Source organism: Prionailurus viverrinus, chromosome B3 (genome assembly GCF_022837055.1).
Source record: "Prionailurus viverrinus isolate Anna chromosome B3, UM_Priviv_1.0, whole genome shotgun sequence".
Taxonomy (NCBI): Eukaryota; Metazoa; Chordata; class Mammalia; order Carnivora; family Felidae; genus Prionailurus; species Prionailurus viverrinus.
The window spans coordinates 13,520,015-13,545,357 of record NC_062566.1 but is presented as its reverse complement, the minus strand read 5'-3'; the positions used below and the strand labels follow the sequence as shown (position 1 = coordinate 13,545,357).

At 35.1% G+C, this 25,343-nt stretch overlaps 1 protein-coding gene across 7 annotated transcripts in view; it reads right to left on the bottom strand.

Moving 5' to 3' along the window:
• The window catches only part of MEF2A (myocyte enhancer factor 2A), a 161,391-nt gene that overhangs the window by 53,716 nt on the left and 82,332 nt on the right, over positions 1 to 25,343 (bottom strand). For 6 of the 7 annotated variants that reach the window (XM_047861761.1, XM_047861768.1, XM_047861763.1 and 3 more), the window contains one exon: positions 10,669 to 10,872. In XM_047861761.1, coding sequence (XP_047717717.1) covers positions 10,669 to 10,872 — 204 coding nt within the window. Of the gene's footprint in view, positions 1 to 10,668; positions 10,873 to 25,343 lie in introns of those variants that run through there. The other variant, XM_047861767.1, reaches the window with a different exon arrangement.

The window sequence follows — 25,343 nt, the reverse complement described above, 5'->3', positions numbered from 1 at the left end:
TCAATGTTGAAGATGGGGCGATACAGAAATAAAGGCATTGTTTCCAGTGTTACAAAGTGAAGAGAATCACATCCCCTTCATTCTTGAACTTTATTTCCATTTAAACGTACTCTGGGGTCGCCTGTGTGGCTCAGTTGGTTGAGTGTCCGACTTCGGCTCAGGTCATGATCTCACGGCTTGTGAGTTTGAGCCCTGCATCAGGCTCTGTGCTGACAGCTCAGGATCTGTAGCCTGCTTCGAATTCTGTCTCCCTCTCTCACCGCCCCTCCCCCACTCACGCTCTCTCTGCCTCTCAAAAATAAAGAAACGTAATAAAAAAATAAATAAATTTAAACACACTCTGTGTTTCTGTCCCTACGAGCTGTGGGTAACATCTGAAGACGTTTTAAGAGTATCATCAATTAGTTACCACTGAAGTAAGAAACACTGCTTTTAGTTCAATTTTAAAGGTCATTATTAAGCTGTGTGCTGTATCTTTGGGAATACACTGGGAAGAAAGCTCTTTCTCAAAGACTTAGCCTCAGAAGTTCCACAGTCTTCTGAGATAGATTCAGGGTCTTCAAGAGAACATTATTTAAGCTGTGGTTTTGTCACTGCATACTCCTAAGACCCTGGACAAGCCTTTTGCTTTGTTTGGACTCCTACTTTCTTATCATTTAAATGAAATACAGAACTAGATCAGGGTTTCCAAGCCTTCTTATAACACATAAACTCCTTCTCACAATAATTTTGGTCATTTAGTCATTTTTTCCATAATAATAATGAAGAGATTTTAAGTAAAAATACTTTAAATTGTTGCATTAAAGGAGATCATATTATAAAGATTATTTATAAAATAATATTTGAGCACATTCACATTATGGTTAAATTCTAAATATTTCCTTCTTTACATATGATGCATCTCAAATTTTGTATAGATCACTTGAGAAAAAGTATGACATGTCAAGATATTATCATCTTTAGAACAAAGCCTAAGCCACCATTTAATCACCTTTCCCCATTCAAACCAAATGGAATAGCATTCTTCTTCATAAAAATCTCAACATTATTAAAGACCTATCATAACTAAAAGATGGGATCTTAGTCTATTTTTAAAAGCTATAAATGTCTTCTGAAATGCTGATAAATCTACTGCCAGATTAGTATTCTTGTAACAATGGTCTGACTACCCAAACTGCTAAACCACCTCCAAGGGCTGCCCAATGCCCATAAGACAAACGTCAAATGCCACAGTTAGTATGCAAGGCACTCTATCAACTACACCCAATCTGTCTGTTCTTCACTTTTATTAGTCACATATACAAACTATTCCACAGAAATGTGTATGATGTATAGTAAACACTGAGGTTTATCTTTTCTGTCTGTATGTCCAGTGTTTCTAGGACCATCTTTTGAAAAGACTTTCCTTTTCTCATTGATTTCCCTGAGCACTTTTGTTAAACATCAGTTAACCATGCATTAATAAGGCATGGGTCTATTTCTGAGCTCTGTGTTCTGTTCTACTGAGCTACATAAACACAACTTCCTGGATTACTACAGCTTTAGAGTATGTCTCAGAGGTGGAGCATCTGGCTAGAATTCGCCAATGAGCACTTTCCATCTTCTCTCCACCACCATGATTGTACTTCAGTGAGGAGTGTGGAGGCATGTTAGCTACATCAGTATAACGGAATTAATTTTAGAACATTTGCTGGAAACTCTAGGATACAACTGATCTCTGATGCTTTATATTGGTGCCACTATATATGGTAGCCACGAGTCACATGCAGTTACTTAAGTTAAAAATACAGTTCTTTAGTTATATTAGCTATATTTCAAATGCTCAACAGCTACACATGACTAACGGCTACCATACTGGACAGCACAGACATAGAACATTTCCATCACCACAAAAAGCTCTACTGGGTAACGCTGCCATAGATGATGTTATGTGCAGATGTAAGGGCAGGAGTTGCCACCGTCAACATGAACAAGTCAGCATCAGGACACAGCTGAAGGCTTGAGGGAGCCCACTTCAACAGACACAGGCTAATCTCTACCACATTGCTAGATTTTCTTGTTATGTGGTATATAACAAGTACCCCTATTTGAAAGAGGAGTTTCAGTCAGGTCTTTTGTTGCTTGCAATCAGAAACCACCTAATTAATATAAAACAGTTTTCAAAATGTTACCATATACATTATTTTAACTGGTCCTTAAACTCCACAAGGTTTAGAACTTTAATACTGCTCTCTTTTCCTATTAAACAGGTACCATAAACATTCAATAAAATAAACTGATTAGTATAGCCAAGAAATGCTAATTATAATACTAAATATAGAAATTTCTTTGAACTATATAGTAAGTGAAATATCAAATAACAGAATTTGAGAATTAAAACACCTTTCACAAAATGCCTAAATCCCCACCTAACTGCTTATTTTCTACTGTCATACAGAACAATAACTGGTAGATTTTTCTATACTCCAGTTACAAAACAATTTTTAAAAACTTAATACAACTATACAATTATGGGAAACAGCACTAAAATATTTTAATTATATCCTATTACAGAACAAGCCTATATGAATACTGGTAGCATAAAAAAGCAAGCTGATTTTTAAAATTCCTGTACAAATACTAGTTGCTATTTCTAAGGGTTTTTTTTGCAGAACATAAACATTTCTGAGGTTTACAAGATTTTGGAAATAACAACTCAAGCCCAAAAATTACCACAAAATAACAAACCAGTTATAAGAAAATTTCTATAAAAACAAAAAGCATGACAGAAAATATTCTCCACTGAATTACAAGAGGTAAATTCCAGGAGCACCTGGGTGGCTCAGTTTGGTTAAGCATCCGACTTTGGCTCAGGTCATGACCTCACGATTTGTGAGTTCGAGCCCCGCATCGGGCTCTGTGCTGATAGCTGAGAGAGCCTGGAACCTGCTTCAAATTCTGTATTTCCCTCTTTCTCTGCCCTTCCCCTGCTCATGCTGTCTCACTCTCTCAAAATTAAACATTAAAAAAATTTTTTAAAAAAAGAGGTAAATTCCAATATGAATTCAAGCTTTGCTTTATTCTAGAAGTCTCAAACTTGTAGCTTATTACCAAATTTCAAAAATCCCTAATACTTAAAAACCAATCTTTAAAGGTTTATCTTCTGATCTTTCACCGCTAATCAATTAAAGTAAGAACTTATAGGAAATATTCTTTGAGTAAAGAAATATCACGTAACTATGTGCCTACACGCATAATGATATTCTTCACAGAATATCCTTAGGATACACGAGTATCAAAAATTTATTTGATTCACAAATCAACCCACCAAACAAAACCTACATATAAGGTATGTTTACTTTTCCAAAATATAAGAGGTTCATACTACCATCTTGAATGGTTTATAGGTCAAATGCTGACTCTAACTATAAATTTAAAAGTAGGGTTATGACCAATTTGTGCTAAGAAGATCCCTTTCTTTCTTCAGACTCTATATCCCTAGTCTCAAAACTGAGCTACAAAAATAATTTCAAAATAAAAATGAAAACTATAGAGCTGTCTCAATTTTAAGGAACTACGTGTTTGGCCTGGTTTAAAAACACTGCACGCTTGCATTTGCTACCTCTTTATAAGAGAAATATCACTTATGCTACGTATATATCTCACTTCACAAAGGCATACACAGAACATTCTTAAACATGGTAAGTACCCTGTATCTTTTGCATTAAATAAGCTTCTAGCTCTAATAGTAATGTAATATTTATATGCTAAATGATTACTATGTGGTGGGAAACATCAAAATCTTGGGATTCTAAGTGTCTTGAATCTATATTGAAATGTATCCAACAAAGAAACTTCTGTAGTAAGATGAACACATCTTTTTAGGAAACACATCATCTTTTTAGGAAAATGGCAGAAATATGGTCAGTTATTCTCAGTGTCTAATACAATGTCTTATACACAGTATAAATATCAGTATAATAAATTAAAAGTGTAAAAATAATGCATTATATTCAATATTTTTACCCTTTTCCTCCTCCCTTCTTTCAAGCCCCTTTCAAAAAATTACAGTGCAACTTGAACACGATGTATTGCTTGGGAATTACAAGATAGTCAGTAAAACCTAGAGAGCTCTTCCAATAGCTATCCAAGCCTTCAGGATCTGGCTTACTTCCCAGGTCTTAGCTATTTCCACTCTTCACACTATACTACTACAGCTGCATTCAGCTGATTTTAACTCCATAAAATAACTGTGCTATGTTTCATTTCCTAATTTCCATTAAGTTGCCCCTCTGAACCAGAACACCTTTCTTCTAGCCCTTTCCCTCCCCAACCCTGTCCTTTAAAGGCCTAAGACAATGTGTCACCTCCAGAGGAAGTTTTCTCTGACCACTCTTCCAATCCTCTGTACCCTCCCTCCCCCTTTTCTCACTGGCCAAAAATATGGCTAATGTAGCAAAGAACTTCTGGAAGATAAAGAACAACTCATCTGATTTTAACTACAAAAACACTCAATCCCTGACACAAAGACACATAAAAAGGATATACAGGTATTCATCGATAAACACAAGAAATGCATTACAGAAATGTAAGCTATATTATAAAGTGATATATATCACCCCTTTTCCCATGAACTCTTGTTTATATATCAACAACTTCAGTCTCTGATGAACAAAACTCTGACCTCAAGAAAATAAAAATCACACGCAGAGATGCACAGTTCCTTAAAAAGCACATAAATGAAAACCAATAATTATATGATAAATAATAATATTCAAATACACAGTAAAAATAAAAAGAGTAAAACTGAAATTGCAGAGCTACGGTGACTGCAGTGTGAGGAGATGGTGCAGGACATGTGAGGAGAGGAGGGGGGCCATGAGGATTGCGTGCCTCACCCTGTGAATCACCATCCTGCTGCTTCAGGCTCTGTTAGGAATAAAAGAGCAGGGCAGGGGCCTGGAGGCGGAGGGAAGCTTTGTCTTGTCTTCAGATGTCTCATTATTTTTTCCCTTTCCCTGCCGCTCCACTGCAGCCCTGTAAAACATTAGGCAAGCCTCTTAAACACTCCCTGTCTGTTCCATTCCTGATCAGTAACATGGGGAGAAAAAAACCCAATTGGCTCAAAAGGCTCTAAGAGAATATTGTAATACTGTCAGAAACCCTAAGCATAATCATGCCTCCAGTTCTAGAAGGTCCGCACTAGATGATCTCAGGAGACAAAAGTCATTTATCTTTCTGTTTTGTTCAACTGAGGAACTGTGTAATGCATTGCTGCCCACACATCCCCACCAACCCCTAAATATGTTCAAAGAAGCACGTATGTAAAACCACGTAGGACTGCAATGAAAGGTTAACTCATTAGAAATGTGTTCCCTGGTTTGCAATTCACACCAAAATCAGCGTATTATTTTGAACTATTTGGAAGGCCTTAAAAGTTACAGTTTGTGCTTGCTCACTGCTTGAAATCATTTCAGAGGATATTCTTGGGAATAAAAATATTTAAGAATTTTTACTGCCAAGAGACTGCCCGATAACTTGAAGCTTTTAGTCTCACTCCACTTCGGACAAGTTAACTCAAATTAATACAATATTGCCTAGGCCTCTTCTCCAAAGTTTCCAATTCGGTAGGTGTGAAGCGGGGCACCAGAACTCAGATTTCTAACAAGTGCTGTGGTGATGCTGATACTGCAGGTCAGGGTACCACACCCTGAGAGCCACTGATTCTAAAAGTTGCCGTGCTCAACTTTTACTACCAGCTATTTTTATTTAATAATCGATAGATGCATCTTATGTTTTCTCTAAGATATTAATGACTTCTAAATTCCTTTGTAATCTGAAAGCAGGCAGGGATTATTAAAACTCAGAAAAAGCAGACTTTCTCATTCTTTAAGTCCAAATTATTGTCATCTTACTTCATTTATCACTGTGCCTCAAATTCCTCATCTGTGAAACGGGGACAATAAGAGAGCTCAATCAGATAAAATAAATAAAAGTCCTTGGAAGAGTACCAGGTTATATTAGCAACTTGATAAATGTCACCAATTAATCTTACTGCAATTAATTTCACTAATTTTCTATTTATTATCAAGGAAAACTCATTCACATTTGTTACATGTTGAACATTACTGATTTATATATAAAATTGTATCCATTTATTGTGAAATGTTTCAGAGCTCTAATGAATTCAGTAAACTGGGAAGGCAAGGGAGGCTGTAATTTCAAAGACTGAGGTTCTAATCCCAGTTCTGCCACTAAATTGCTACATGACTCTGGGCAAGTCATTTAACGGAGTCTCAATTTCCACTTCCGAAAAAGTTTGCCTTGGATATAAGGAACAAATGAGATAATGCAAGTGGTATTTTTTTTCTTTTTAAGTACCACAGTATTCCCGACATGAGGAAAATACCTCTATCTGGGTGCAGTTTATAAGATATTAACTAGACAGATAAATGGCCATGGTCTCTTATATCCTTAAAATGACAGCACAATGATCTGAATCATCACACAAGCTATGCACTGAATATTCTCCAATACCACCAAATCATAACTATTTTTATAGATCACATGCTGGAATATTTAAGATTCCAAATATTTTTGTAAAGTGAGAGGAAAAAAATGGATACAAAAGTAATCTCAGGAATTTATTGTGTAGCAGCTGCTAAAATCCTCACTTCACAGCTTTAGCATAATTTTTATTCTGATGCAGAACCCTTCTATTGGTCCTAGGCTTTTGTTTAGTATAAACACAATGTGTGTATATACACACACACACACACACACACACACACACACGTGTGTGTGTGTGTATGTGAATAATGGTAACTGGTGATTTTCATTAATAGTTTCTAATACTTTAAGATAAATCCAATGTTCTTATAAAACTGCATACAACAGTTGACAACTTTTTAAATCTTAATTTACTAAAAAGAAAACATGGGGGTTATAACACTGTCTCTACATTTCAATTAAATTACTACTTTTTGTAGGCCCACAAAAGTGGGCCACATATAAGCATTTTGTTATCAATGCTTAATAGGAAAGATATAATGTAGATCTCTGATGACATTTGTACAGAATGTCTCCTACTGAAATATAGAAAACAAAGTAGTGAAACTCATTTTTTGTCAGGAATATACTCCTAAAAAGCAGTGTATAATAAGCATTTTCAAATAAGACCATTAATGCAGCAACAATACTCTCCATTTCAAAGAAATCCAATTATGAAGTTTCTTATAAAGTTTATCTTTATGACAATCTCATAATTTACTAACATCTAAGTTTCTGTTTTCATTTATTTAGCTTTCTCAATGTAAGAGATATGCATATTCTACAGGACACTGCAGACTTTAAAAGATCCAAATGCAATTTAAAGTATGTAAATGCTGTTGATTTTTTTAAAAAGCTACATGGAAATTATTTTTTACCAACTATAATTGTTAAAATTGATTAAAATTAAAAAAAACTGGTTTTAAAATATAGATAATATGAAACAAGGGATACCAAAGATAGAGCACCATTCTATACAGAGGTTTCTGGTATCTGTGGTTAAAATAAAAAGGTAGACAGATGTGAGCACCATATCTTCCTTTATATCTGTTTATCATCACAATATTCAAATACCAACTACTTTTAATGTATTTATTCCATTGTGCTCCCAGAAAACATACTAGATCTAATTCCATAGGCATAATACCATGTGCATTCTTGCAGGTATGGTTTTTAGACATATGGGGGAAAATAAAATCCTACTGATCTTAAGGACTAACTTATATGCAACAGGAAATAGTAAATTCAGGTTAGAGGGCTTACAAAGGTTGTTCTCAAAGTCTTCAGTTAGTCTCACTATGGATCAAGTGCATTAGGAGACACTCTAATATGGATCACTTATAGCTGTTTATGCCGCCATTTACTGCAGATGAAGCCACAGGAGACAGCTTTTTTACACAGCTAGAACACCACACCAACTTGCTCAAAGTTTACAGATACAGATATAAAATCTTCAGTTGGTACAAGTTTATCTAAGTGGTTTACAAAACTATGGGTAGAAAGAACAGTCTTGAGCCTGAATTAGAAATGTCTAAATAATATCACTTTGCAGAGTCCATGGTACATAGGAGCCCCTCAAATATTTTTGTTAAATGAACAAATGCACAAAAGTGTCTTTCCAATTACAACTGTTTCAAAGGACCCTATATGAAAAAAAAAATACTTAAAATTGTATTCCATAAATATCCTTAAATGAGGTATTTGTAAGTGCCTGGCCCAAAGGAAACTATGGTTTATGTATTGTCATTACTCTGGTCCTATAAACTTAGGTTGGTTCACAACAATCTTTGTAGCTACATTAGTATAAGCCATTACCACCACTGATAAAAGGAACTCAGATATGTACATACTTCTATTCAGGATGTAGTTGCATTACCCTTCTATGTAGAAGAAAGAACATCTGGGGTAACCACCACTGTCTTATAATGAAGGTTAATTCAGTAAACTTAACATGCAAGGTAAATTAAGCCTTGTAATTTATCCTACCAACAAATTAATACCTTATAATAAGCCAATGTGTCTTCTAACCATTGCATTTATATTATTCCAAACTTCATAAAGAACTACTGGTAATATTCATGTTCACTTATACCTAAGAAATTCAATTAAAAAGAAAACATCAAAATCCCAATGGATAATTGACCTGCAAAAGTTTTCCTTCATACTGAAGTAAATTGTAATAGAGACTGCTAAAAAAATGTTTGGGATTTACTCTCTTACACTTTGCTGACCACAACAGAGGTGAAGACTGAGGTAGTCTGAAAGTTCTGTGAGGATTAAATCAGACTATATTCTTCATATTCTCTAAAGAAGTAAGCTTTAGGCTGTGCGGAGCACCCTCAACTTCCAGGGGCCAAGACCAACAACTGCTGCAATGAAAGAGCAGAGTAGTTAGGGTCAAGGGGATGGCTGCCTTCTACAATGAAACTAGCTTGAGTATCTATCTGTTGGCATCATAAAAGTCAACTCTGTTTCTTTGACTTAGGCAGTGGAGCTTTTGATAAGATATAGAGATTTTTAAAATAAGATTTTAAATCAAACACACCAGGGATAATCTCCATTTCAAGGAAATCCAGTTATGAAGTCTCTGATAAGATTACCCAAATAAGGATCCTCTAATTTATAAAATTACAATTCAAAATGCATTGATATATAACAGGGACAGTCTACTGACTTGTATTGCTAAAACCACAAATGCTAAATAATACAAAGTAACTTACAATTGATATAAACATAATTGCATTAAGGGGCTTGGCTAAGAGGTTATCATGTAGTTTAACTGAAATGATCAACAAGGGCAAAATCAAAAGCTTCATACACATTTCAGGGGATGTTCACAGCAGTGAACCATTTAAATAAAACTGTGGGTAACAAGCACAGAGATGAGTTGTAGCTGTAATTACATGATGCTTTTACTTCTCATTGCAATTAGTTAATTGCTAAAAAGTAACAGAAGTGCTTTTTTTAAAAAAATTATAAGTAGCAGAATTTTTTTTTCAGTAACAAACTAAATCAATTAAAAGGAATGGTTGTAGTAGAGAAATACGGTATAGGGAAATTTAGAATGCATTTAATCTGTGGAGGCAAATAAATTAGATTCCTACAAAATAAGGTATCTTTATCTTAACTCAAAATCTAGATTAGGACTTCATTTCTTCTTTTATAGTTAGTTCTTCATTTATAGTTAGTTCTGCATCATTTCACATGGTTTCAGTATTTTCACCAAGGAAATCCCTAATTAACTGGGACAGTTTTCTAATATTACAAAAGTAAGCCAAAGTATGCATCTTTTTTAGTGGAGGGAAAGACTCCCTTTTGAATAAAAATGAAACAAAATCTCTAAATGTAACAAAAATGACAAAAGTACAAAGCTAATTTAGAGTGCCATTAGAAATATATATGGTAAGTTAACTTTTATAAAAAGATTTTGCAGTAGAAAAGAATAAAAGGGGAAAGTATACCGATTCTTTTTGAAGGGCTTGCTTTAAAACACTATTTCTGAATAAGATGGAAATAATCCCTGAATTTTTTTTGTTTGTTTTCATTTTAAGTAAGTCAGCAGAATTATAAGAGATACTGAAGGACAGCAGAAAAGATAAAAAAAAGAAAAGAAGATATCTTCCCCCCACAACTAAAGCACTACTGACAAAACACAAATATTTACGTCATTTCTTCCACTTCATTAGTGTTTCAAGTTGTGGGTAGTCACTGACATAATGAAATGATTAAGACATATTAAAACTGTAACTTCATACTATTCCAAGTGATATAGTTCATAATATTAACTTTAAAACTCATACAAAATAAGTAATCATAGATAAAATGTTAGATTATACTGCTGTATATAGTACAACAGCCTAGCTTATTTTGTCTCAATAAATAGGATGTTTATAGCATAAGTGGGTCATTACATAGCAATAATTAGATCCTTCTAAGAAATGATTCAGAGGGAAAAAAAATCTATGTATATATTATTATAGCAATAATTAGATCATTCCAAGAAATGATTCAGAGAAAAAAGTAAGTTACATATATAAACTGATTTATAATTTGGATGTGAAAAGCAATCTGACAGTTAAAGTTATTAAATGGAAGATTCAATTATAACTGCAATTCAGGCATACTAGAGATATGTGTTACCTCAACAATATCCGAGTTGGTTCTGCTTTCATGAGGTTCATTATATTCTGTATACTTGAGAAGAACTTTGTCCATATCAGTGCTGGCATACTGAAACAGTTTGTTAGAGCTGTTGAAAATGATGAGTGCTATTTCACAGTCACAGAGCACACTAAGTTCATAGGCTTTCTTCATTAATCCAAACTTTCTCTTTGTAAAAGTGACCTAGACCAAGAAAAAAAAGGTATATTTTTAGGAAAAGCATTAGCAGTACCTGAATACAGGCTACCTAAAGATGAGCCCTCTTTTAATACTGAGTCAGATTCCAAAGATGAAAAAGGTTCCTAGCTTCACACTCCACATGAGCCTCTACTCCCCCATGTACCACAAGACTACAGTCCTACATTTAACTTCTACCTCCCGACAGAGCAGTCAGTTTCCTGAGGAGGTTTCCCTTTATCCTTCGCTGCCAGTCTGCTGCAGAAGGCAAAGAACCGGAGAAGGACACAGCTGATCACTGACCCCTTATCCAGTTTAAAATTCACAGCCTAGGGATGAACAAATTCCCCAAAGTCCTCAAATTCTTCTTTGAATATTTTTTCCAGTTTCTAACTGGAACCTGTCACCTTAAGTCCTCTCAAACAGAGACCAATTTTTGTTTGTTTTAAATATTATATCTACTATTTTCAAGAGCCTGAAAGGTACATCCTTTCTGCTCCCTACTCTGTCTTACAAATTATTTTTCCTTCCTTCTCCTTCAAAAACTTCAGATGTTTTCAAGTTCACACCATGAAATTTATACCACCAAATAATTCTCCTTGTGATGGGCACCAAATGACCCCCTCATGCACTGATAACTATCACCTGATACTTTTCTTTCTAGCCCTACTCTTATCTCTGGTGATTTCAGTATCTGTGTAAAATATCACTGCAAAAACATCTCCCCAACTCCAAATGATCCACTTCCACATGTCAAGAACTCACTCCTACTGTTATACCTTTCACCAAAAATCACCTCCAAAATCTCAACTTCACGTATTCCATTTTGCCTCCTATCTAGCTCTTCTATTTCGCATTACTTCTCCAGAAATTCTTTAACCTATATCCAGTCCTCCAATCCATTTTTACCTCACCACTTTGTTACTGTCTATTCTCATGTCCTTTCTTTCCTCTCTAGATTTCATGGTCCTCACTATTTTCACTCCTTTACAAACACACATACTTTACCCTTCTCTCATGAACATACTTGCCTGGCACAGCCCCAACCAGGAACTGACCCCCAATACATACACCAATTATCCCTGTATCTTTATCCAAGTAGCTGACAACTCCTGGGAACACACAGGCATGCACGCACACACACACACACACACACACACACACACACACACACACACACCCCTCTGGTGTTTCTGAACTGATGACCATAAATCTCAGCTAACACTCAACACTGCCAAACCATCATAACTTGGTTTGTTTCTCATTAGCCCATTCTCCAAGTCAACTATTTCCCACCTTCTCTGTCTCAAGTCCACTCTCTGCTCATAACTTTGCCTCAAACCACTTCCCATCATCATATCTATCAGTTTAAACACTTCACCTGTAGCTTTCCATTCACCCTTCTGCTGTTATTGCTGACTTTTCTGTTCCTATTCCTTTCCAGAAGTATCATTCTCTCCCATCAAGCTGTCCTTCCTCTCCACTAGATCAAAGACCAGAAGCACAGAAGCATGTTCTAGCATCTCCTTGGACTCCATACTGCCCCTCCAGTTGCCCCTCCTCTTTGATCTACTTCACAGTAAACATGTTTGAAAGAAATGTCTGTAGTTGTCATCTCCAACCGCTTACCTATTCTTTCCTCAACTACTGCAATCAGACTTCCATTCCCCAAATTCCACTAAGACTTGTCCATGTCATCATCAGCAACCTAATTAATGTGATTAGAGCCAATGGTCACTTTTTTCGTTCTTACCTTACCATATACCTCAGCAGCACTTTACACAGTTGACCATATTCACACTTTCTTCTCCAGGTGTTTTATGACACAACACTGTCCTGATTTTCCTCCTAATTCAGTGCTTCCTGTCAGCCTTTACAGCTATATCCTCTTCCTTCAATGAGCAGAAGGAAGTGCCACACCTCTACTTACTGAAGTACCTTTAAGCTTTAGATTTGGGCTCCTTTCTCCTCTTTACCCTCACAGTCCTTGCCAGGTGATTGCATCCAGTTCCATGATTTTAAAAACAAATATGCTCTTTCCATATTCTTCTCCATTTCAGCACATGGCACCACCTCCCATTCACACAAAACCAAAAAAACACGTAAGAGTTATCCTTGGTCCTTCTTATTCCCATAATCTGCCCTATCCAATCCATCAGCAAATTGTGGCGACTCTACCTCTAAAACGTATCTCAAATCTATTCACTTCTATTCACACCACTATCAGCCTGGGCCAAGTTATATCACCTCTCATGTATATTACTGATATAATCATTACATTGAATTTTCTGCTTCATCTATTATACCCTACAATATATGTGCCACATACCTGCCCAAGTGATGTTTTTGAAACATAAATCAAATTATATAAGTAAAAGTTCAGAGCTTTTCACTGCATTAAAAGTAATATCCAAACTCATTAAGTAAACAAAATAAATTATCTGGCCTCAAACTCTCTATCTAAAGTTATTTCCCTTCACTCTCCTTTACATCCGTTAAACTTCACTGATGTGTGGGGCGCCTGGGTGGCTCAGTCGGTTAGGCGTCTGACTTTGGCTCAGGTCATGATCTTGCAGTTTGTGGGTTCGAGTCCTGTGTTGGGCTCTGTGCTGACAGCTCAGAGCCTGGAGCCTGCTTTGGGTTCTGTGTCTCCCTCTCTCTCTGCCCCTCCCCCACTCTTTGTCTCACTCTGTCTCTCAAAAATAAATAAATGTAATAAAAAACTAAAAAAAAAATTCACTGGTGTGTGTTTATGTACATATGTGCACACATGTGTCTTCCTTAACTACCAGCTACTTTCCTCCTTAGGAATTTTGTTATTTTCCCTATCTGTGGAACATACTTCACACTGCATGTTCCTAATGGTTCCTTTCCTAACCTTTTGAAAATAAATATTATTTAATCTTTAAAAAACTCATTATAATATAAATGCACAAACACATATATTAACTTTATATAAATGCATATATATGGAATGTAACATTTTATGCTTGCCTCCCTACTTTCTCTTGCACCAACATCATCCCCTTAACCAATGTTTCTGATTTAGTGTTTTTCATTCTACATTTTTGTACAAGATTGCATAACCATATTCACATGTACATGTATACACACAGAAGGGATTTTTGTCAGCCATTTTATAAAACTGGGACTCTACCAATACTCTCTATTTCGCTCATTCAACCACATCTTGTAGATATGCCTCTAAGTCAAATGGTATACTAAGGTATTCTTTTAAATAACTTCACAATTGTTTCATATAAATGTTACAATTGTTTTGCTAGTATGAAAGATATAAAATAAAAATCTCATTTCTTTAACATGCATTTTCCTAATTAGTAGTGATTAGACATCTTTTTCTTGTATTTGTTGTTATTTGAGATTTGCTTTCTCTAAACTGCTTATCTTTTAATCATTTTTGTATTGTGATGTGCTTTTTACTTATCTAAGTAAAAGCTCCTTGTACAGATATATTAACTAGGTTTTACAAATACTTTCCCAAATTTCTCATTTACATATTAACTTTGTTTACATAATATCTGTCATTAAAAAGTTTTAAATTTTTATTACTGATTGCAATACTGTGTCTCAGAATCCTGGCATTGTATTATATCACTATAGGAATATAATGAATATAAGAATACCATTATTAAAGTTCACTATTTTAAAATACTGAACTTTAAATCATTTATGTCTTGAAATGTACCTAGATGTACTTGCTGCATTAAAACTCTGAATTTACCAAAGTTTAGTCAGAAATGTTTTTCCAGGGGCACCTGGGCGGGTCAGTCAGTTAAGCGTCTGGTTTCGACTCAAGTCTTGATCTCACGGTTCGTGAGTTCAAACCCCACACCAGACTCACTGCTGTCAGCACTGAGCCTGCTTCAGATCCTCTGTCCCTCTTTCTCTGCCCCTCTCCTGCTTGCATGCTCTCAAAAATCAATAAAAAAAAAAAACACTGAAAAAAATTTTTTCCATACTTCCAGTACTGAAGAAGAGGAAGAAAATGACAATCAGCAAAGCAAAAGCATTTATTCCAAGAATAATCCTTACTCTAGTCAAAGACTTTCAAAGTAAGTGAGCTATGAACAAATCAGCAGTAAGACTGAGACAAGTAATGCTGCTTCAGAATATCCATTAAGCATGATAGAAGAAAACTCCATAGTTCACTATCAGTAAGTAAAGGATGCCAGTCCCTGTTTTCCTTTCCAAAAATACTTACTCAAAAACATTTCTTCTAAGTTATCAAAGAGCTCAAGATGAAGAAAGGAGTTGGTGGAGGACAATTTATAATAATCTCTTCTCTATTCCTCCAACTTACTCCAAGCCAAAAAGAGCTTTTTCAGCAACAGAAAAATGTGCATAAGAACACACTTCTACTTCAGTGACACCAAAGACATAACGTTGAAAACTATAGTATCAATATTTCACTTTCAAGTTTTATGAATAAAATCTTTTTTCATCTTATCTATAGCACTTAGCCGATTTTTTAAACACTCTGGTTTATTGCTAACAACTTATATGAGAATATAAAATTAACTTTATATTCTTATAAACTCTATCATCCCTTTAACTTATTGTTTTTAAGTAATTTCAAACTTACAGAAAATTTTCAATAAGTAGTACAAAATTTTCCATATCTCTTCAACCAAACTCCCCAACTGTTAACATTTTACCATGTTTTCCTTCCCTAAATAAATACCTGTACACAATTTTTTTCCTGAATTCTTTGAAATAAGACAGAGGTTATATATAAGGTCCCTTTGCCCCTAATTTTTTTTTCAATTGACGAAACATCATTTATTGAAAAGACATTCCTTTTTCCCCATTGAATTATCTTGACACTTTTGCCATAACCTAAATGCCAAAATCTGTGTAGGTCTATTTCCCAACTCTCTATTTTGTTCAATTGGTTGATATATCTGTCTTTTAGCCAATAGAAAATTGTCTTGACTATGGTGGCTTTAGATTTAGTCTTAAAGTTTTATATATTTTTTCAACATAATACTTAATTTTATTTTTTTTATTTACATCCAAATTAGTATATAGTGAAGCAATGATTTCAGTAGATTCCTTAGTGCCCCTTACCCATTTAGCCCATCCTCCCTCCCAACAACCCCTCCAGCAACCCTCAGTTTGTTCTCCATATTTATGAGTCTCTTCTGTTTTGTCCCCCTCCCTGTTTTTATATTATTTTTGTTTCCCTTCCCTTATGTTCATCTGTTTTGTCTCTTAAAGTCCTCATATGAGTGAAGTCATATGGTATTTGTCTTTCTCTGACGAATTTCACTTAACATAATACCCTCCAGTTCCATCCACGGAGTTGCAAATGGCAAGATTTCATTCTTTTTGATTGCCGAGTAATACTCCATTATATATATACATCACATCTTCTTTATCCATTCATCCATCGATGGACATTTGGGTTCTTTCCATACTTTGGCTATTGTTGATAGTGCTGCTATAAACATTGGGGTGCATGTGTCCCTTCACAACAGCACACCTGTACCCCCTGGATAAATACCTAGTAATGCAGTTGCTGGTCGTAGGGTAGTTCTATTTTTAATTTTTTGAGGAACCTCCATATTGTTTTCCAGAGTGGCTGTACCAGCTTGCATTCCCAGCCCTCAAATACTTTCTTAAAAACAAGGACAAACACAATTACCAAAATCAGAAAACAAGGATATAGCACTATTATCTAATTTACAAACTTTATTCAAGTTTCACAATTATCTCACTAATTTCTTTTATAGGGGAAAAAAGACTTTGGTTTTTTCCCTAGCTCCGGGATCCAATTCAGGATTCGATGTTGTATTCAACTGCACCCTGTTTAATCTGAAATACTTCCTTAGTCTGTCTTTCAGGACCTTGGCACTTTCTCTCAATTTGACTTTGATGTTTCTTTTTGATTGTTTAGACTGCATTCTAACAGCTTAGAAGTGATATTCTCTCCACAATATGTCACATGAAAGTGCACATGAAATCCATTTGCCCCCTAACTGGAATTGTTAACTTGGTTAAAACAGTGTCTGCCACATTTTTTCCTTTGCAAAGTTACTATTTTCCCCCTTGTAAGTAATAAGTATCTTATGAAAATTGCCATGTAAATATCCTGTTCACTTAACAAACTTTAATAAACTGATCGTAGCATCCACTCAAGATTCTTGCCTAAAAAAATTATTACTATGCTGGTTGTCAAATGGGGATTTTCTCATTTCATAATACATTGTACCTACACTTACTACCAGTTGCATTTTATTGTAAGACAGTTTGCTTTTCCTCCATTTATGCATTCATTCATTCACGTCAGTATCAACTCGTAGGTTATTTTATTCTATGAGTTATAATCAATTAGTATCTTCATTTCTTTTGATGTTTAAATGGTCTTTGATTTTACCAGCAAGAGATCCACTATGCTGGTTCCTATGGTATTCTTTCTCTTCCTCAGGAACTGCAATTATATTAAGTTGGACCTCTCTTACCAATCCCCCTTTACAATCACCTTCTCTATAACCCCTTGAACATACTTATTTCCATTCACTTAGTCGTTTTCCTGCTTTCCTTCAGTGATCTTACTAAGGTTTCATTACAATCTATTCTTCTATGGTCACTGTGTAATTTAGTCTTTGCTTTGATATATTATCTTTCCTTTTCTTTCTGGAGTTCAATCACTTTGTTTCATCTATGCCTTAAAAAAATCCATTTCTATTCTTCCTATATGAAAATTTTGAGTGATTAAAACAATTTTTTTTAACATTTATTCATTTTTGAGAGACAGTGTGCGAGTTGGGGAGGGGCAGAGAGAGAGGCAAACACAGAATCCGAAGCAGACTCCAGGCTCTGAGCTGTCAGCACACAGGGCTCAAACTCACAGACCAGACCACAAGATCATGACCTGAGCCGAAGTCCGATGCTTAACCGACTGAGCCACCCAGGAGCCCCAGGAATGATGATTTTTTTAATGTCACATTCCTAAATACTTATTTACAGAAAATTGTTTCAGCTTGGGAGTTATCATATAACAAGTTTCTTCCACTTTTCCATTGTTTGGGGGCAACAAATTCATCACCTGAACAGCTGTAAATTGTCATTTTGTCATCTTCTTTGTAACAGTTTGTATAGGTAGAACTGCTGACATCACAGAATTGCAATGGAAAGGACTGGCAGTGGGAGGGTGGATTAATTAGCCTTCACTCAAGAGCACCTCTTCTTTTAATGGAGTACAGTATGGTCTCTTTAATGGAAGGCTTTTGAGGGGTATCAGCAGTAGGGAGAGGAATTTTCTATTATTCAATATATACTTTCTGTATCTTCTTTTATTTGACGGATTCCTACTTCCCTTCTTTTCCATCTAACAAGCATTTTTCAAAGATTACCTCTGCCTTGTTTTATACCTTCTTCTCCCTCAAACAGTTACCTTTCCAAGACCACTTCCTTGAATGGAATAAATTTTAAACCCTTTACCTCCGGTCTGTTTTATGTACAAGTAGTATTTTTCAGAATTTTGTACTTAGGGTAGACTTTTCCTTTTTTGGTAATGATTTCAAATCAACTTTAGACAGTCATAAAGTCTCTTCTCTTTTCCACATAGTTTTTTCTAAAGTATGCTTGCTTCCATCAAAGACTTGCAGAACTTGAAGAAAACAGCATATTGTTACTTGGTAATATTTTCCAACTTCAAGTTAAAATGAATTTGGACATTCTTTGCTTTCTAGTTATACCAAGGCTATATATAGGTTTTGTATAATTTGAATTGTTTTTTACGCTTTTCTGTATTGATTTTTTTGGAAATTATGTTGGAAGAATCAAGATTTATGCAGCCCCCATGACCTTGATTACTAAGAATTCCTCCCAAAATTTCGAATCTTTGTTTTCATTACTTGTTTTGTCGTGGTTTCTGGAGTTCTCTGATCCTTTCTCATCTTGTCATTTTTGGTCTCTTTTTTGCACTTAAAGAGTCCCCTTTAATATTTCTTGCAGCGCTGGTTTAGTGGTTACAAACTCCTTTAGTTTGTGTTTGTCTGGGAACCTATCTCTCCTTCTATTCTGAATGACAGCCTTCTTGGATAGAGTATTCTTGGCTGAAGATTTTTCCCATTCAGCACTTTGAATATATCATGAAACAGATTTATAAATTTCTGTACATGAAACATGTTAGATATTTAATTTTATTTTAAGCATTATCAAATTTAAAGAATCCTCTTTCAAAAATATTTACTTGGAGAGAGAGCATGCGTGAGTGGAGGAGGGGCAGAGTGGGGGGGTGGAGAGAGAATCCGAAGCAGGTTCTGTGCTGTGCCATGTATCTTCTTTATCCATTCATTAGTTGGTGGACACCTGGGTTGCTTCCTTATCTTGGCTATTAATGCTGTAATAAACACAGGGGTACATATAGTTTTGTAAATTAGTGATTTTGCTTTCTTTGGGTACATATCCAGTAGTGTTATTCTTGGATCACAGGGTAGTTCTATTTTTAATTTTCTGAGCAGCCTCTACACTGTTTTCCACAGTGCCTGTACCAATTTGCATTCCCACCAACAGTGCACAAGGGTTCCTTTTTCTCCATATACTCATTATCACTTTTTTCTGATCTTTTTGATTCTAGCCATTCTGACAGGTGATCTCTCATGTGGTTTTGATTTGTATTACCCTGATAATCAGTGATGTTGAGTATCTTTCCATGTGTCTGTTGGCCATCTCTAAGTCTTCCTTGGAAAAATGTCTATTCAGGACCTCTGCCCATTTTTAAATCAGATTGATTGTTGTTTTAAGTATTGATTTGTATAAGTTCTTTATGTATTTTGGATATGAACCCCTCACTGGATATATCATTTGCAAATATCTTCTCCCATTCAGTAGGTTACCTTGTCATTTTGTTGATGGTTTCCTTTGCTGTGCAAAAGCTTTATATTTTGTCACAGTCTCAATAGTTTATTTTTACTTTTGTTTCCCTTGCCCTAGGAAACACCTACAAATCTGTCTATAATTGATTTCAAAGAAATCACTGTCTATGTTTTCTTTTAGGAGTTTTATGGTTTTGAGTCTCACATTTAGATCTTTAATCCATTTTGAATTTAATTTTGTGTATGGTTTAAGAAAGTGGGCCACTTTCATTCTTTTGCATGTAGCTGTTTTCCCAGCACCATCTGTTGAAGAGACTGTCTTCTCCCCATTGTATATTCTTGCCTCTTCTGTTGTAGATTAACTGACCATATTAAGTGTGAGTTTTCTTCTGGGCTCTCTATTCTGTGCCATTGATCTATGTGTTTGTTTTAGTGCCAATACCACACTGTTTTTTATTACTACACTTTTGTAGTATATCTTGAAATCTGGGACTGTGATATCTCCAGCTTTGTTCTTTTTCAAGATTGTTTTGACTATCTGGAGTCTTTTGTGGTTCCATACAAATTTTAAGATTATTTGTTCTGGTTCTATGAAAAATGTTATTTAGAAAGGAATTACATTAAATCTCTAGACTGCTTTGGGTAGTATGGACATTTTTAACAATTTTTGTTCTTCAAATCGATGAACATAAAATATCTTTATATTTATGTCATCTTCAATTTCCTTCATCAATGTATTATGGTTTTCAGAGTACAGGTCTTTCACCTCTTTGGTTAAGTTTATTGCTAGGTACTTTATTATTTTTAGTGCCATTTTAAGTGGGATTGTTTTTCTTAATTTCTCTTTCTGCTACTTCAGTATTTGTATATACAAATACAACAGATTTCTGTATATTAATCTTATACCCTGTGACCTGACTGAATTCATTTATCAGATCTAGTAAGTTTTCAGTGGAGCCTTTAACGTTCTCTACATATAGTATACCATATCATCTACAAATAGGGACAGCTTTACTTCTTCCTTACCAATTTAGATGACTTTTATTTCTTTTCCTTGTCTGATTGCTGTGGCTAAGACTTCCAGTTCTAAGTTGAATAGAAGTGGTGAGAATGGAAGAGTGGACATTCTTGTCTTGTTCCTGATCTTAGAGGAAAAGCGCTCAGTTTATCATCACTGAGGTTAGGTATGGGTTTTTCATATACTGTCTTTATTATGTTGAGGTATGTTCCCTCTAGGCCTACTTTGTTGCAAGTTTTTATCATGAATGGATGTTGCACTTTGTCAAATCCCTTTTCTTCATCTACTGAGATAATCATATGGTTTTTACCTTTCTCTTGGTAATATAAGATATCACATTAATTGATTTGTGAATATGACCCATTGGAACCACTCTTGCAACCTGGAATATATCCCACTTGATCATGGTAAATGATTTCTTTTTAATGTATTGTTGAATTTTGTTTGCTAAGATTTTGTTCAGGATTTTTGCACCTGTGTTCATCAGAGATACTGGTCTGTTGTTTGCTTTTTTTTGTATTGTCTTTATTTGGTTTTGGTATCAGGGTAATGCTGGCTTCATAGCATGAATTTAGAAGTTTTACTTCCTCTTCTATTTTTGAAATGATTTGAAGAGAATAAGTATTAACTCTACATGTTTGGTAGAATTCACCTGTGAAGCCATCTGGTCCTAGACTTTTGTTTGCTGGGAGTTTTTGATTACTGATTTAATTTCATTGCTAGTAATCAATCTATTTCTTCCTGTATTAGCTTGGTACATTATATGTTTCTAGGAATTTAACCATTTCTTCTGGGTTGTCCAATTTGTTGGCATATAAGTCTTCATAAATTATCTTATAATCTTTTGTTTGCTGAAGTGCCAGTTTATTTCTCCTCCTTCATTTCTCATTTATTTGAGTCTTCTTTTTCTTCTTGATGAGTCTGACTAAAGGTTATCAATTCTGTTGATCTTTTCAAACAACCAGCTCCTGATTTCTTTAATCTTTTCTATTATATTTTTAGTCTTTATTTCTGCTCTAATCCTTATTATTTCCTTCCTTCTACTGGCTTTGAGGTTTTTCTGTTGTTGTTTGTTTGTTTGTTTGCTTGTTTCCCCCTAGATCCTCTAGGGGCAAGGGTGTGTTGTTTGAGATTTTTCTTGCTTCTTCCTTTATTGCTACAAACTCCCCTCTTAGAACAGCTTTTGCTTCATCCCAAAGATTTTGGATCATTGTGCTTTCATTTTCATTTATCTCCATGTATTTTTTTTTATTTTCTCTTAGAAATCTTTGTTGACCTACTCATTGTTTAGTAGCACGTTATTTAGTCTCTGTGTTATTTGTGTGAACAAACTGAATAAACTGAAAATCAACAACTCTTCTTAGATCCCTCAGAGAATTGGGGTCACAGAGCAACTTGTGCCCCCCAAATTGGAGACAGACAGGCAGACACTGAAAGTCATAAACTGCCAGAGCCACACAAGAAACCTTCACAAAAACCAGTACCAAGGTAGGAAAACGTGAACTATAATTGATGTATTGCTGGAGGCTCAGTGTAGACAAACATAAAAGTTAAAAAATCCAGGCAGGGATGGGGTGGGTGCCTCAGTCAGTTAAGCATCCAACTTTGGCTCAGGTCATGATCTCACAGTTCATGAGTTCGAGCCCCACATCAGGCTCTGTGCTGACAGCTCTGAGCCTCGAGCCTGCTTCGGATTCTGTGTCTCCCTCTCTCTCTGCCCCTCCCTTGCTCGCACTGTTTCTCTTTCTCAAAAATAAATAAACATTAAAAAATTTTTTTTAAAAACGAAAAAACTCCAGGTGGGGTCTAGGCTTGGGGGGCGTGCATACACTTTTGTGGATTTTACACTTATTAGGTTCTCACAGTAAAGATCAGAGAAAAATCCCCTTGTGCTTCCAGCAGGGAGTGGAAAAAGTAGCCATTTTGAAATATGCCAGAACATTCTATTCTTCAGAGGCCTCCCTTCAAGACAAAATATTTTATCAGAGCCTAACTTACAAGGGTATTATCAGAGTCCAACTGACCTGGGGGAAAAAGAAATATCCAACTCCAATTCTCTCTAGCCTTTAATGTGAGCAAAGGGAAATAGTCAATCCATTCTATCCCACCTAAAGATGGGGTGCAGGGACCGAGAAACACTTATAAAGTTCAGAGTCCACAGGCACAGGTTCACTAGAAGACTGACCTAATCGTAAGACTACAGAACACTTCCCCTCTCCCCATATCTCACTACATTACTAAAGGCCTTTTTACTATAATTCCTTTTACCCAGTACATAATGTCTAGCTTCAACAAAAGATTACAAGGCATACTAAATGGCAAAAAAATAGTCTGAAGAGACAGGGCAAACATCAGAAGCATTCAGATATAGCAAGAATATTGGGCTTATCAGACCAGCAATACAAAATAACTATGATCAACAGGCCAAGGAAAGTACTCTAATGGAAAAAGTAGACATTATGCAAGAATGTGTGGGTAATGTAACTAGAAAGATGGAAATTCTGAAAAACATTTTTTTTTACATGATGATGACGACAAAAAACACTAACAGAAATGAAGAATATCTTCAATGGGTTCATTAGCAGGCTGGAAATTGATTAAAGAAAGTATCTCTAAGTTTGCAGATAAGTCTACAGAAACTTCCAAAAGTGAAAATCAAACAAACCAAAGGCTAAAAAAAAAAAAAAAAGAACAGGATATCTAAGAACTATGGCACAACTAAAATATATATGTGTAACGTGAATACCAGAAGGGGTAGAAAGAGAAAGAAAGCAATATCTGAAGCAATAACATCCAAGAATTTCCCCCAAATTAATGTCACACAGCAAACCACAGATCCAGGAAGAAATGCCACACAGCCCCCAAAACAACCTACATAAACCCCCCAAAACTACATGTAGGTATATTATATATAAACTACAGAAAATCAAAAATAAATAGTCTTGAAAGAAGCCAGAGGAAAAAAACACCTTACCTACAGAAGCACAAATATAAGAATTACATCCAATTTCTCCTCAGAAACAATGTAAGGGATAAGACAATGAAGTGATATATACTGTGGTAAGGGGAAAAAAACCCCACCAACCCCAAATTCTGTATCTTGAGAAATTATACTTTAAAAGAAATAAAGACTTTCTCAGACCAAAAAAAAAAAAAAAAAAATTTTCAGGGAACTCACTGTCTGTAGCTCTGCCTTACATGAAATGTTAAAAGAAATTCTTCAAAGAGAAGGAGTACCCTATAATCAGAAATGTCAATCTACATAAAGAATATCAAAGAAGGAATAAGGGAAGATAAATTAAAAACTTTTACTTTTTGTTATTCTTAATTGACCTAACATAAGTTTGTTCAAAATAATAGCAACAACGTATTAGATGATTATTGAGGAATGAATTATAGCAATGACATAAGGAATGGAAAGGAGGAATTAGGAATACTTGTTATTATAAGGTCACTGTACTACCCACATGTGAAGCTATATCTGTGAAGTGTTAACCTGAAGTAGATTTGGATTAGTTGCAAATTTATATTGCAAACTCTAGGGCAACTACAAAAAAAAAAAAAAGAAAAAGAAGGAAAGAAAAGTATAACTGATTTGCTAAGTTCAAAGAAAGCAAAATGGAAGCTTATAAAATACTTAATTAAAACCACAAAGGGGTGCCTGGGTGGCTCAGTTGGTTAAGTGTCCACCTCTTGGTTTCAGCTTAGGTCATAACCTCATGTGAGACTGAGCCCTGAGTCAGGCCTCTCTGTACTGGGCATGGAGCCTACATAAGGTTCTCTTTCTCCCTCTCCCTCTCTGCCCTCCCCTATTCGCTCATGCTCTCTCTCTCTCAAAAAAAAAAACAAACAAAACAAAAAACCAAAAAACAAACAAACAAAAAACAAACGAAAAAAAACCCCAAAACACAAAAAGCAAAGAGTGTAAACAAAATAGGAACAAAGAGCAAAGTCAACTAGTAGAACACATATGTGGTAGTTATTAATCCAACTACATCAACAATCACTTTAAAAGTCAATGGTCTAAATACACCAGCTAAAAAACAGATTGTCAATGTATCAAAAACAGTAATTACATGCTGTCTACAAAAAAACCCACTTTCAATAAAAGACATATATAGATTAAAAATAAAGTTAGATATACTTTGCTAGTACCAATCAAAACTAACAGCTACATTAATTTCCATCAGAGCAGATCTCAGAACAAGGGAAATTATTAAAAATAAATAAAGGCTAACCAATGATAAAGGACTCAATTCTCCAGAAAACAAAACAATCCTTAAAGCATACAATCCTAACAACAAAGCATCAGGATATATGAGGCAAAATGATAAAACTTCAAGGAAATATAAATTTAGTATCATAGGAGGAAACTTCAACACATCACTATCAGAAATGTTGGATATCAGTTCCAACAGACAGAAAATCAGTAAGGACATAACTGAACTCAACAGCATCATCAATCAATTGAATATAATGGACATCAACTTCATCCAATAACAATATAATTACTCTCAAACTCACATGGAATATTCACTAAGATAGACCGCATTGTGGGCCATAAAACACCTTAACAAAGTTACAAGAATAGAAATCACACGTTATATATTCTCAGA